At 43.8% G+C, this 15,414-nt stretch overlaps 1 protein-coding gene across 2 annotated transcripts in view; it reads left to right on the top strand.

Moving 5' to 3' along the window:
* The window catches only part of ABHD6 (abhydrolase domain containing 6, acylglycerol lipase), a 55,601-nt gene that overhangs the window by 10,902 nt on the left and 29,285 nt on the right, over window positions 1-15,414 (top strand). The window contains exons 2-3 of one of the 2 annotated variants that reach the window (XM_050778516.1): window positions 906-970; window positions 7,549-7,692. In XM_050778516.1, coding sequence (XP_050634473.1) covers window positions 7,574-7,692 — 119 coding nt within the window. In that variant the 5' untranslated portion in view covers window positions 906-970; window positions 7,549-7,573. The remainder of the gene's footprint in view (window positions 1-905; window positions 971-7,548; window positions 7,693-15,414) is intronic. The other variant, XM_050778517.1, reaches the window with a different exon arrangement.

Raw genomic sequence — 15,414 nt, forward strand, 5'->3', positions numbered from 1 at the left:
AGTCATTTGGATTTCCTTTGTGGTGAATTATCTGTTCAGATCATTTGCTCATTTTTCTATTAGGTTTTGCTGTTGTTGGTCTTGATTTGTGGGAACCCTTTATACATTAAGGAAATTACTATGTTGTCTCTATTATGTATTTACAAATTTTAATCTTATTTATTGTATCTCTTTCCAGGTGGAAATTTAAAACCTTTTTTATGCAACTAATACTCTTTTTGTTATGGCCTCTGAATGTTAGACATTACTTAGAAAGCCCTTTCCTATGGAGATATTTTTAAAATAGGATTCTCATGTTTCCTCCTAGAACTTTGATGGTTTTATTTTTTATATTTAACTCTTCATCTGAAACAATTCAGGGGTTTTGCTGATTTCATTTCCTTTGCTCATCTCATTCTCTGGCTGCTGGGCAGTTTGTAGTGCCTCCCTGCTTCTGCCTGGCCCAGTTTTGGAGCAGTGCGGCTCCCCTGACAGTACCAGTGCCATCACTCTGGTAACAATATTATCCTCACTTGCCCATTGGTTGCTGCCTTGCTTCCATTCCTTTCTGAACACACTGTTTAGGTAAGCCCTAACCCCAGTGGAGGAGAGCTTTAACTATCGTTCCATGCTGGATGACTCACCAGATTTCTTCTTTGACCTCTGTCAAGCCCTGCCCTTTGTGCACATTTGCCTTATTGCCTCACTGGCGTAGGTGACCTGAACAAGAGGCTATAAAGTATAAAGCCTTGTTTATACTACAAGAGACTTGTAGTATAAAGCCACAAGCTGTTTGTACTTTGCCTGTGCTGAGGAAGACAGCACTACACCTTCACTGAAGCCAGCAATTTGGCCGGCTGTTAGCACTTCATTCATATTCGCTAGTATGAGTTAATACTGTGTCATTTTATTTCTTGTGATTCCAGAATCTCATTTTCAGCTTCTGCCAGAGCCAGTAGCAGTTGGGAGAGAAGGCTGTGCTCTTTGAAGAGTGAGTATGGATTTTAACCACCATAGATTTACCCCAAAAGGCAGCTTTTAATGAGACTGGGACTACTATTGTAAGCCCTGCTCCCAAGCCCTCTGCAGGCCAAACTGTGCTGCATGATTTCTCTGATCAGTAGGTCTGGTGGGAAGGGCACCTGGTGGTTTTCAAAGCTCTGGTGCACACCCTAAAAACCCCCTACAAATAGTTCTGAAAAACTCTGCGGGGGAACCTGCCTCTGAATTTGAAGGGAGTCTGGAAGGCATGGGCTCATGGGCCCCAGTGCTTTCCTGGAAAGGGGACACTTGAACCGGCCCTGAGGGCAGAGAAGGGTTCATCAGGCAGCCCAGACGTGGGTGTGCTCCACACCAAGGGGACAGCAGGAAGGAAGACAGAATGAAGCTGTATGGGGCTTGCATGGGGGCTAGGAGCTGGTTATTTGGAGTGCAGGCAAAGACGTGGGTGTCAGGACTGGGAAGTTCAGCTGGGACCACATGGGGCGGTCAGAGTTCACATTTTATTTGGTGAATATGAGACCAGCACAGCCTGATCCCTGGTGTGAAATTGAGAAGATTCCTGTGGCAGCTGATGGTGGTGGGACTGTGGGGCATGAAAGAATAGCCTTTACAGAAACAGGAGGGAGAGGAAGGGAGGACCTGGACCCAGTGTGGTGACTGAGGGGAGCTGCGGTCCAAATCATACAAACTCCTACACCTGGTGACAATTTTTCTTTTTACTTTACATTCCTAGTAAATGTTGAACCCAACTGGGATTGGGTTTTTAGGGATTAGTTTTTAGGGATGTAAGTCCCCTAAGGCTGTGCTGTCTAATATGGTAGTTCTTATCCACATGTAGCTGTTGAGCACTTGAAGTGTGGCTAGTGTGGCTGAAGAACTGAAGTTTGAATTTTCTTTGGCTTTAATCAATTTAAGTTTAAATTGCCATATATTGGGCAGTGCAGTTTGTTTAGACTTGGACAAGTTGACTCCAGTGCTGGTGCCTCTTCACCTTTGGCTAACAGGAGTGATGAGCAAGTAGGAGAATGAAACTTGCGTTGGCATCTAGGAGGTTAGACTGATGCAATTACTGTCGGCAGAAATCAGTAAGTTGGCCAGGTGCAGCGGCTTGCGCCTGTAATCCCAGCACTTTGAGAGGCTGAGGCAGGGGGATCACTTGAGGTCAGGAGTTTGAGACCAGCCCAACATGGTGAAACCCTGTCTCTACTAAAAAGACAAAAATTAGCTAGGCATGGTGGCAGATGCCTGTAATCCCAGCTACTCAGGAGGCTGAGACAGGAGAAGCGCTTGAACCCAGGAGGCGGAGGTGGCAGTGAACCAAGATTATACCACTACATTCCAGCCTGGCTCACAGAGCGAGACTCCATCTCAAAAAAAAAAAAAAAAAAAAAAAAAGACAGAAATCAGTAAGTCAGGAGAAGTGAGGTGAGATGTGTCTATGAGATTCTATGAAAGTGTTTTACGTTGTTTATTCTTGGATTTTACTTTATACCCTGAAGACTAAGATATCAGAACTCAAGATCCCAGTTTTCAAATCAGTGAGAACATTAACAGAAAACTGTGAGATGTGCCTTACTCCTAACCCCAGATTAAACTTCATTTCCCTGATGCAATGTTTATCTGGATCCACTGACATGTCCCCCATCCAATTAATCTTTGCCACTGTGTTCAGACATAAGGGCCCCCAAATGCACAGCTTGGGTGTTAGGTAGTGGCAGAGGATCCTGAGCCTGGGATGTGAGAGTATGTTTTTCCTGGTGCCAGCATGGCCAGCTCTCCTTCCTGGCATTGCCTGCTTCACACTGTGCCGCAGTGTCTTTAACCCTGGGGTGCCTCACTTTACACGATAAATAGGTAAAATGAAGTGTTTTTCTTTTTCAGTGTATTCAGTCAGGCGATAAACATGATCAAGCACCAAGTCTTTGCCAGGTGATGTTTTAGGTTCTGGGAACTCTAATAGGAAAGAAGATTATTGTGGGGGCGAGCCAGATCCTACTCTTTAATGGCCTGGCATAATTCCAGAAATGTTTAAGTCACCAGAGTAAGAAAGAACAGACATGACTATTTGAATGTTCTCATTAACTAGGTGAGAAAGCCAAGGTCTCCCAGCTGACATGTGGAAGAGCCACGTTGGAGAGGGCCAGCTGCCACACTGGTGGCCCCAGCCTGGTGCCACCCATCACATGAGTCTGCCATTCATGGACAACCATCAAGATTTTTGCTAGACTCATGTATCACCTACTAAACATTTTTCTTTAAATTTACTCCTTTTTTTTTTTTGAAACAGTCTCCCTCTGTCACCTAGGCTGGAGTACAGTGGCACATTCTCAGCTCACTGAAACCTCAGCCTCCAGGCTCAAGTGATCCTCCCACCTCAGCCTCCTGAGTAGCTGAGACTACAGGCGCATGCCACCATGCCCGGCTAATTTTTATATTTTTTGTAGAGATAGGGTCTCTCTATGTTGCCCAGGCCAGTCTCAAACTCCTCTGCTCAAGCAACCTGCCTGCCTCAGCCTCCCAAAGTGCTGGGATTATAGGTATGAGCCACTGCACCCAGCCTAGAGAGCTGTTTAACACCACCACACTGAGAGTTTCTCTTTGACCCAAGCAGTACTGAAGAGAACTGAAAAGAGATGACTTTCCTAGTATATATGTTGTTATCCGATGCTGTATACCCCTGAAACACTCTTTAGTACTCTCCTACTCACTAAAGTCATCTTGCAAACTCTCAGTTGTCCCATGCTTTGGGAAACTCAAGTTACACTTCTTAGTTGATCTCTGATTTTTGGCCATTGGCAGTTCCTGGATCACAATGCTTCGGTTTTTTTCTGCCTCCAGCCTCTCCCCTGGGTACATAGAGTATTCTAGAAATAAACACCAGCATGGCAGGGGAGCTGTCTTTTTAAAGGAAAGCTGAAGCAAGTCCTTTGTAAAATGAAGGATGTTGTAGAGGTAGGAATACATTGCCTACTCTTTATCTGTACAGAAAACTCAGAATTGTGGTTTCTTCAACTAAGGTCTGGATTTATCTGACCTTGTCAGGGAGAGTGTGCAGGGTTTTCTGTAATAAGTCCAAACCTTGCTAAATTGATCATGTTCTACAAAAGCTGCTTAGGGAAGACTTTATTCTGCTGTTAAATAGAAGATGGAGCCAGATGCGGCCTTCGCTGAAACTGACTGGCATTTTGGCAGGCACCGACAGAGCAGAGAGGGGTTTTTTGGATGATCATGCCTTCATTTCGGGGCTATCATCTCCAGTGTCAGAGTCTATGATATATATGGCTTTGGGCATAAATTGTTCTAATTCCTAGTCCAAGGGACTCCCTGCTGCTCAGTAATCTGAATTCACAGTGGCTCCCAGCAGTTTTTAAGGACTTTGTATGATGTGGAAAAGTCTTCTCAAAGCTGACAGTTCCCATCTTTGTCAACTCATTCACAGCCCACGATGTTCCAACAGACCTGTACAGATTCCCTTCAGTCTGTGATTAACTCGCTTACTCCTTGATGGTGATGCCTTCTAGCAGGGTAAATTGTAGCCAGTGTTAAATAGGTGACTCCTTCAGGGATTTTTGTAATTACTAAAAGAGGAAAGATGTCAGGTCTCTTACAGAATCATTGGGAATGGTTGTTCCTGAAAGAAATGAAACAGATGGAACCCATTTTGTAAATTTGCTTTTCATTGATTCATTTGTACCTTATTTGTGTCCTGTGCCATACTTGACACTGAGAAAGAACATACATGATTGTCCCTACCCTCAAGGAGCTCTGGTTCCAGAAGGAAAAGCAGGCCAATGATTTCAGTGTGCTGGGAAAATTATTTACAGTGACTAAGAAACTGAGAGGGCAGTTGCATTGGAGACAAAGCCAGTGCTTATGCCCTGGGAAGGTGGCAGCTTTCATCACTGTAGACTCAGGATTGTACTCAAGTAGAGTATGTGTATGTAATGAAAAGAACCATCTAACCCACCTATGGGTGCCTGTGTCTCCTTCTCTAGGCTGTGAGGTGCTTGCTAGGCGAAACCTCTTGAAGATGGAGAGCTCATATCTTCATGGAGAAATTAGGGATGATGAATGTAGACACCTAACAGCAAAGAGGTTACAGAGACTGAGGACTGGCCATTTGTGGGGGGGAAAAAAAATAGACAAAGTGGAACTTGGTGCAAAGGTAGTGGATTGGAGTTAGAAACCTGTTTTGTAATCACGACTACCAGCTGGGTGACCTTGGGCTAGTTAGCCTCTCAGAGCCTCAATTCCCTCAGCCTATAAAACAGGATGAAATACCTGCCTTTCCTATGTGACAGGGTTGATGTGCTATATCGAAGGTTGGCAAATTAGAGCCTACAGGTCAAATTTGGCCTACAGTCTATTTCTGTGAAGTTTTATTGGAACACAGTCATACTCATTTGTTACATATCTTCAATGGCTGCTTTCTCATCCAGTGGCAGATTGAGTAGCTGTGATAGAGACTCTGTGTCCCACAGTGCTAAAATCATCACTGTCTGGCACTTTACAGAAAAAGCTGCTGACCCTTGTGCTCAGTGATTTGGGAGGTTATACTGTGCTGCATTGAACGTGTTATCAAATTGAATTAAGTATCAGTCGATAGAGGCATATGGGAGAGATTGCTTCATTTCCCAGGAAATGTAAGGAAAGCCATGATTTGCTAGATGTTAATGCTTTTCCTAAAGAAATCTGTATTATGTTTGGTGAATCCTGCACACTTAGCACAGATGGCTGGGAATCAAGGCAGAGAGTCATACCTGGCTTCCAGGTCCTTCCAGGTGTTGTATTGAGGAGAATGATGGGACTTGAAATATATATTTATATACTTTATGATATATATGTGTGTATATACATATATGTGTGTATATACACACACACAGATATATATATATGTAAATAGATATGAGGTCTTGCCATGTTGACCAGGCTGGTCTTGAATGCCTGGCCTCAAGCTATCCTTCCGCCTCTGCCTCCCAAAGCATTGAGAGTACAGGCATGAGCCACGGAACCCAGCCTGAAGTATTTTTCATTCCATGCTAGAATGAACTGTATTGTAAGCTCATAAGACAGGACAGGGCAGGACCTGTGATACAGCTGGAATTCTAATGCCCCGATAATGTGTCAGGTCCTAGTCTTGGTGCTGGGGACACCCGGTCCTTACTCTCATGCATCCCACATTCTAGCCTTCAGATGTGTAAGTCTTTAGGAAGACATCAGAAAGTACACTGAAAACTACCTTTTTGGCTTATTCCCCCCTAACTTTATATTACGTATTTATTTTTAGAATTGGTTATATATTTACGAAACAACTTAAAAGTTTTAAAAAGTGAAAAATAAGTCTCCTGTCTGTTCCTGACACTTAGCTATGTAATTCCCCACCTTAGATGCAATCACAGTTACTGGTTTCTTGTATCCATGTGTACATGTATATTTGTTCATTGATTTCTTTAAAAGTCTGTCTTCTTTTTTCAAAGGTTCTCACTCCGTTGCCTAGGCTGGAGTGCAGTGGTGCATTCATTGCTTACTACAGCTTCAAACTCCTGGGCTCAAGTGATCCTCCCGCCTCAGCCTCCCAAAGTGCTGGATCACAGGCATGAGCCCAATCTGTCCTCCTTTTTAATTTTTTTATTTGTTTTTGTTTTTGTTTTGTTTTGTTTTGTTTTGAGATGGAGTCTTGCTCTTGTTGCCCAGGCTAGAGTGTAATGGCACAATCTCGGTTCACTGCAACCTCCGCCTCCTGGGTTCAAGCGATTCTCCTGATTCTCCTGCCTCAGCCTCCAGAGTAGCTGGGATTACAGGCGCCTGCCACTACAATTGGCTAGTTTTTGTATTTTTAGTAGAGATGGGGTTTCACCATGTTGGCCAGGCTAGTCTCAAACTCTTGACCTCAGGTGATCTGCCCAGCTCAGCCTCCCAAAGTGCTGGGATTACAGGCATGAGCCACGGCGCCCAGCTTCTTTTTATTTTTAAATACTGCAAGCCTAAAGAAAGATCGAAAGGATAATATTATGTAACCTTCACCTGGATTCCCCAGTGGTTAGCATTTTACCATATTTGCTTTATTTCTCTCTTTTCCTCCCACCAACACACACACCAACACACACACACAGATACACAAACACACACTACTTTTTCTCTCCTGAACCTTTAAAAGTGAGTAGCAGATACCATCATACTTCACCCCTTACAACTTCAGCAGACAGCTCCTAAGAGAGAAGATATTTTCCTATGTACATACATAACCACAATTTCATCATCATACTCAAGAATTGTATCACTGATACAATGACGTTGTCTAATACCCAGCCCTTACGCAGATTTCCATATTTGTCCCAACAACGTCCTTTATAGTGTTTTTTACAAATCCAGGCTCCTCTGAAAAATTCCTCGTTACTTTTAGTTGTCACGTCTATTTGTTTCTTTTTTAAAGCAGTTGCCTGCTTTGGTTTCCTCCTGTTCTTTACCCTCATTCCGAGAACTTCACTTTTCTTGTCCCCTTTGCTTCTTCGCCTCTTTTCCCTTGATACAGAGTTTTAATATCGTCATTCTCTTTGGCCCCTGCAGGAGTCAGCCAGCCTGAAAGAGCAGGATGGATGTTGATGTGGTTAACATGTTTGTGATTGCGGGCGGGACACTGGCCATCCCAATCCTGGCATTCGTGGCTTCATTTCTTCTGTGGCCTTCAGCGCTGATAAGAATCTACTATTGGTAAGCCAGTTTCATCATTGACATTTTCAAGAGTATCATAATATTGACAACTTCTCTGCTTGTCCTTTTTGTGGTTGTTGTCCTACATTTTATCAGGAAATAGACATAGAGAAAAGTTGAAAGGTACTCATCCTGTTTGGAATTTTGGGAGTGCTCTTGAAGAATATTACCAGATCAGTTCTTTCAGGTTTGTTGGCTTATTTGTTTGTTTTTTGGAGACAGAGTTGTGCTCTGTTGCCCAGGCTGGAGTGCAGTGGGACGATCTCGGCTCACTGCAACCTCCACCTCCTAGGTTCAATCAATTTTCCTGCTTCAGCCTCTGAGTAGCTGGGATTTTACAGGTGTGTGCCACCAAGCCCAGCTAATTTTTTTTGTATTTTTAGTACAGATGGGGTTTCACCACATTGGCCAGGCTGGTCTCAAACTCCTGGCCTCAAATGATCCACCCATCTCGCCCTCTCAAAGTGCTGGAATTACAGGTATGAGCCATCATGCCTGGCCCTTTCAGGTTTCTGATAGCATCTTTCTCTACCCACATTCCCAAAGTCAGTGATTCTGTCTTCAAGCAAGTATTGTACATTTTTATGGAAACTCCTTTGATATCTTCTTGATCATTGGATGTTTTTTGTTTTTTTGGTTTTTTGTTTTGTTTTGTTTTGTTTTGTTTTTGAGACAGAGTCTCCCTCTGTCACCTAGGCTGGAGTGCAGTGGTGTGATCTTGGCTCATTGCAACCTCTGCTTCCCAGGCTCAAGCGATTCTCCTGCGTCAGCCTCCCAAGTAGCTGGGACTACAGGCGCATGTCACCATGCCTGGCTAATTTTTGTATTTTTAGTAGAAACAGGCTTTCACCATGTTGGCCAAGCTGGTCTCGAACTCCTGACCTCAAGTGATCCTCCCACCCCATCCTCCCAAAGTGCTGGGATTACAGGTGTGAGCCACCACGCCTGGCCTTGATCATTGGATTCTGACCCTGTGATGTCCTGACAGGTGCAGCGATGTTACTGAAAAATGAACAAGAAAGACCAGAACCATTGAGATGGCATGTGTAGGACAGAATACTTTTAGAGTTGTTCTAGAAGTCATTAGTAAAGAAGTGACAGAAAGAAAAATAAATTTCCAAAATATGTCATTCTTGTACCACTATTATTCTTGTCCTGTCTGGATACCACCTGTCCTTATTTTGTATTTTCTTTAGAGTGAGCCATCTTTAAAAAAAAATCATTAAATCAAGTATTTAAAAAGTGATATGAATATCACTCCCTTAAGTGGAAAGCTTGTCATAAATAGCAAATTAATATCAAAAAGTGCCTGGCGGATGGCTCATGCTTGTAATCCCAGCATTTTGGGAGGCCGAGGCAGGCAGATCACCTGAGGTCGGGAGTTCAAGACCAGCCTGACCAACATGGAGAAACCCTGTCTCTACTAAAAATACAAAATTAGCCAGGCATGGTGGTGCATGCCTGTAATCCCAGTTCCTCGGGAGGCTGAGGCAGGAGAATTGCTTGAACCCGGGAGGTGGAGGTTGCGGTGAGCTGAGATTGCGCCATTGCACTCCAGCCTTGGCAACAAGAGCAGAACTACATCTCAAAAAATAATATATATATATATATATATATATATAAAAAAGTAAAAATAAACACAATGACATTAAACGGTCTTATTAAATTGTGTCTCCTTTTACTTTGTTACAAAGCATGAGCAGCGTGAAAGATGTAGCAGCCCTGAGCTGAGCCTTTCTCCTTGTTGGAACCAGAAGTTTAACAGTCAAAAAGAAAGTGATTTTCTCATGATGTGCTTCATTGCCTTTTCATGCCACTGTCCAATTATCAAATGAAATTGCCCTTCCCACCCCCATGGTGTACATCCCGTGATGAAGGGAGCACCAAAATAGACCTGGTTCCTCTCTGTGCTATAGGTAAGCCCATTGAGATCTAACTGGGACTTCGGGAAGTCGGAACTCACTTCTGTATGTAGAAGAGTGCAGGGAGGGTGTTATACCCTTTATCTGCCCTCTTTTCTGGCTCCCTTTTGTTTCACTTGAGTGTGGAATTTTCCGCCTGCCAGCCAGGCTCTGATCCTTGAAAGGAAACTAATTGAATGGAAGGGAGCTTTTCATCTTTCACCCTTGCTCTCTGGGGGTGAGAGTGGGGAGTTGTGACCCTCTTCCGAGTCACCTGGGACCCACCTTCTGCATTGAGAAAGCGAGACTCACTCTGAAGCTGAAATGCCGTTGCCCTTGCAGTGCTGGTAGCAGGAGTTCTGTGCTTTGTGGGCTAAGGCTCCTGGATGACCCCTGACATGGAGAAGCCAGAGTTGCGTGCCCCTTCTCATAGCCTTGTCGAGGCATCATGGACTGCCACACACAAAACGCTGTTTTTATTAACCACATGAAATTGAAGCAGAGAACGCAATTCGCTGATGTGGCTCGTAACCATGGATATGGCCACATACAGAGGTGTGATTATATAAAGGTTATTCCACCCACCTCGTGTGGAAACCAACCTCAATGCTGCATAGTCCCCCAACAGTTCCCTGGGCTGTCGAGGAGAAGGCTTTCAGAGTCAGGGTGTCAGGGTAATTTTGATGTTTCATTTGTAATGAGAAAAATAAGTTGATAGCAAATAATTTGCTTTTTTAATTAAGTTAAAATTCACGTAACATAAAAGTCACCATTTTGAAGTGTACAATTCAAGGCTGGGCACGGTAGCTCACACCTGTAATCCCAGCACTTGGGAGGCTGAGGAGGTGGGTGGATCACTTGAGGCCAGGAGTTCGAGACCAGCTGGCCAACATGGTAAAACCTGTCTCTACTAAAAATACAAAAAGTTAGCCAGGCGTGGTGGTGCATGCCTGTAATTCCAGCTACCTGGGAGGCTGAGGCAGAAGAATCGCTTGAACCCAGGAAGCGGGGGTTGCACTGAGCCGAGATTGTGCCACTGCACTCCAGCCTGGGTGACAGAGTGAGACTCTGTCTAAATAAATAAATAAATGAAATATAAATAAATAAATAAAGTGTACAATTCAGTGGTTTTAATGTATTCAGAGTGTTGTACAACTATTACCACTATCTAATTTCAAATATTTCCACCTCCCCAAAGGAGTCCCCATACCTAGTAGCCGTCACTCCCAGTTTCTCCCTCACTTCATCTTCTGGCAACCACTTACCTACTTCCTGTCTTTTTAGATGTGCCCATTACGGACATTTCACATCAATGGGGTTATATAATGTGTGACCTTTGTGTCTGGTTTCTCTCACTTAGCATAATGTTTTCAAGGTTCCTCCATGTTGTAGCATGCGTCACTCCTTCACTTTCTGTTGTGGTTGAATAATATTCCATTGTGTGTGTACACAGTTTGTGTATCCATTCATCTGTTGATGGACACTTGGGTTGTTTCCACCTTTCGGCTATTATGAATGATGCTGCATAGCAAATAATTTACTTTTATTAACAAATAATACCACGAAAAAACCAGAGAGGCCCCACAGTGCAGAGCATTCAGAGCCTCTTTAATTGGCAGTATGGATGCATGGGGTCTTAAAGCCTGCCCATGCCTGTCACCCAGCTCAGAGCTGTGGCTGAAAGACAAACACAATGCTCTTTATTTTGGGAACTCGGGCACACAGGCCAAGAAGAAAACCCAGCTGGTTGGGGAAGATGAAAATCCTAGAAAACCTTTCAGATCATGCCAGGTGGCATTGTGACATGGAGGATTATGGTTTTAGTAATAAAACCCATGATGCCATTGCAGAGAGCTGTCAGCAATCCTGTGAGGCACTTCCTCCGCATCACTGAAATGTACAGACTGTTTCCTCCAAATAGCCTCACCGCAAGTGACATTTACACAGTGGTTGTCATAGAACGAGCAGCTTCACCATGAGTCACTTATATCCCTTAACCACAGCGACTCCTCCAAAGGCCTTCATTGGCTCGGCTGCCAGTAATGACCACCAGTGGGTTCACCTCACAGACCTAGGTAGGTCAGGTTAATTTTCAGGATTGCTACACAAACAGGATCAGCAGGCAGTAGAGAGAGCTTGGCACCCACTCCCCATTCCCCGCTGTCCTGCCATATGATCATAAGGGTTTGGTGAAGTCATCACATCGTGCAAGCTCCTGGAGTTCCCTCTGGGATCGTCTCAGCTCCTCCGGGAACAAGAACAGGTGTCCCCAGTAGGCCACAGCAAGTCTTCAGAGCAGCTCTCTCTGGGTCTAAGTGTCCTTGGAGCATGGCCAGCACACTTCCACAGCACCGTGGACTATGGCTGCTCCTGCAGGAGGTACCAAATGCTTCAACGTGAGTCAATAGAGAGCCACACTGGGGATGCTGTGGCCACTGCGGATGACATCAGGTCTGATTTTCATTGTGTAATGAAAATATCAGGACTGTTCACAAGATGAAAAAGACAGATTTTCTAAGATTATTGTTTTCCCAAAGAAACTCAGTTGTGAAATCAAGGTAAGAAATCATAGTGAGCAGTTCACTTATATAAATATAAGAAAGAAAAGGGGGCCGGGTGCGGTGGCTCACACCTGTAATCCCAGCACTTTGGGAGGCCAAGGCGGGCGGATCACGAGGTCAGGAGATCGAGACCATCCTGGCTAACACTGTGAAACCCCATCTCTACTAAAAAATACAAAACAAAATTAGCTGGGTGTGGTGGCAGGCACCTGTAGTCCCAGCTACTCGGGAGGCCGAGGCAGGAGAATGGCGTGAAGCCGGGAGGCGGAGCTTGCAGTGAGCCGAGATCGCGCCACTGCACTCCAGCCTGGGTGACAGAGTGAGACTCCGTCTCAGAAAAAAAAAAAGAAGAAAAGAAAGAAAAGGGGATAAGAATTGGAAAAGAAGAAATAAAGCTGACATTGTTCATTGTTTGCAGATGACACAATTGTGTACACTGAAAGTCCAAAAAAATCTATAAATAATTTGTTGGAATTAATTAGTGAATTTGGAGCTGGGTGCTGCAGCTTATGCCTGTAATTTCAGCACTTTGGGAGGCAGAGGTGGCCAATTGCTTGAGCCCAGGAGTTTGAGACCAACCTAGGCTGCTCACTGCAACCTCTGCCTCCCAGGCTCAAGTGATCCTCCCACCTCAACTTCCAGAGTAACAGGGGCTACAGGCGCATGCAACCTTGCCAGCTAATTTTTGCAGGTTTTTATAGAGACAGGCTTGAACTCCTGGGCTCAAGCGATCCATCTGCCTCAGCCTCCCAAAGTGCTGGGATTACAGTTGTGAGCCACTATGCCTGGCCTGGTTTCTTTCTTTTTGTTGTGGTAAGATATACATAACTTTAAAAAATGAAAAAGAAGCATTGGTGAGGATGTGGAGAGATTGGAACCCCCTATGCACTGCTGTTGGGAATGTAAAATAGTATAGTGACTATGCACAAATTTGTTGGCTCCCCAGAAAGTTATACATTTAACATATCATCCAGCAATTCCACTTATGAGTGTAAATCCCAAAGAATTGCAAGCAGGGTCTCAATGTGTGCACCAATGTCCATAGCAGCATTCTTTACAATAGCCAAAAGATAGAAATACCTAAATGTCCAACAGACAAATGGATAAACAGAATGTGGTATATACACAATAGAATATTATTCAGCCTTAAAAGGGAATGACAATCTGATGCATGCTATTAATACAACATGGATGAACCTTGAGAACAGCTGTGCTAAGTGAAACTAACCAGACACAAAAGAACAAATTTTGTATGATTCCACTTTTACCCAGAATAGACAAACTCATAGAGAAAGTAGAATAGAGGTTGCCAGGGGACTGGGGGAAATAAGGAGTTAATGTTTAATGGGTACAGAGTTTCTATTTGGGATGATGAAAAGTTCTAGAAATGGACAGTGGTGGCAATTTAGCAGTGTTGTGTAATGCCATTGATTGTACACTTGTTAAAATGGTAAATGTTTATGTTATGTCTATTTACCACAGTATAAAAAAATCTGTAAGTTCTTTTCTTCAGAGGTTCCTGTTAACTAGAGAGAGACTTATAGGGTGAGGACTCTGGACTCCAGGAGACTTTATTAAAGCCGGCGAGGTCCTCTTTGGAGCTTTTCTATTTAGGTCAATAGAGCCTTCAGTGACTTCTGTCCCTGAAACAGGAGCAGTTTGGTGCGTGTATTGAGATTGTAAAAGATCTTTCTCCTGAGACATTCATTCATCCCACCTTAATTCTTCTCTTTGTTTCTGTTCTGTAAGGTTCTGCTTTTGTGAATTAGAGGTAATCTATTCTCTATTATCTACTATCATTAAACCAAAGAAGTTGTTTTTTTCCATCTGGGCCATGGGTCTTTCAGAACTTTTCAGCTGGCCTGGTATCTTAGAGTCATCTTCCTACTCTTTCGTTGAGGGGATCATTTGAAAATATTAGTTCTCTGCGCTGGGCATGGTGGCTCATGCCTGTGATCCCAGCACTTTGGGAGGCTGAGAGAGGCAGACCATCTGAGGTCAGGAGTTCGAGACCACCCTAGCCAACATGTCTCTACTAAAAGGGTTTCTAGAGAAACCCTGTCTCTACTAAAAAAAAAAAATACGAAAATTAGAGGCCGGGCGCAAAGGCCCACTCCTATAATCCCAGCACTTTGGAAGGCTGAGGTGGGTGGATCACAAGGTCAGGAGTTCAAGACCAGCCTGGCCAACATGGTGAAACCCCGTCTCTACTACAAGTACAAAAATTAGCCAGGCGTGGTGGCATGCGCCTGTAGTCCCAGCTACTTGGGAAGCTGAAGTGGGAGAATCACTTGAACGCAGAAGGTGGAAGTTGCAGTGAGCCAAGATAGTGCCACTGCATTCCAGCCTGGGCGATAGAGTGAAACTCCATCTAAAAAATAAAAAAAAAATTAAAAAAAAAAAAAATGAGCCGGGCCTGGTGGTGCATGCCTGCAATCCCAGCTATTCAGGAGGCTGAAGCAGGGGAATCATGTGAACCCGGGAGGCGGAGGTTGCAGTGAGCTAAGATCGCGCCACTGCACTCCAACCTGGGCAACAAGAGTGAAACTCCGTCTCAAAAAAAAAAGAAAAGAAAAAATATTAGTTTTCCAACTCCTTGTTTGTGGAGCCTAGGTAAACTTGTCCAGTGGATGTACCAATTAAATGAAAAATATCAAGTAGTACCAAAGAGCTCCATCTGGTAATGAAGAAGCCCTCAATTCCTGAGTCTGGCAGTCTGGCTGCCTTCCAACCCTTTGTCTCTTCACTCTGGTCCAAGTCATACTTCACTCTCCCCCAGGCCCTTGCCTCTGCCGTCTCTACCTCCTGGCACACCTTCTCCAGCTTCCAGCTGATGTATGTTGAGTATCCAGTAGTCTGCTGAAGTTTTACCTTTTCCACCAGGTCCTTTCAGCTCTTCCGTGATCTCACACTGTGATTTGTATGAGAGTTATAGAGAATTTGATGATTATAAAAACGTAACCCATTCGAGCCCCACTCCCGGTACCAAAAATAAAAAATAATAAATAATTTAAAAATAAAAAGGTAACAGAGAAAATGTGCATTACCCATAACCCCTGGAATAATTTTCTTCAATGCTTCTTTTGTTCTTCCCACCTCTCTCCCCCACCACTTCATCTGTGTATACTTAATAGTTTTTTTTTTTTTAACATAATTGGAATCAACAGTATTAAAAATAAAATTGCATCCTGTTTTTTCACTTGACATCATGTCATAAATATTTTTCCATGTTATTGAATATTCTTTGAAAACTCCATTTT

The sequence above is a fragment of the Macaca thibetana genome, chromosome 2 (assembly GCF_024542745.1).
Source record: "Macaca thibetana thibetana isolate TM-01 chromosome 2, ASM2454274v1, whole genome shotgun sequence".
Classification (NCBI taxonomy): Eukaryota; Metazoa; Chordata; class Mammalia; order Primates; family Cercopithecidae; genus Macaca; species Macaca thibetana.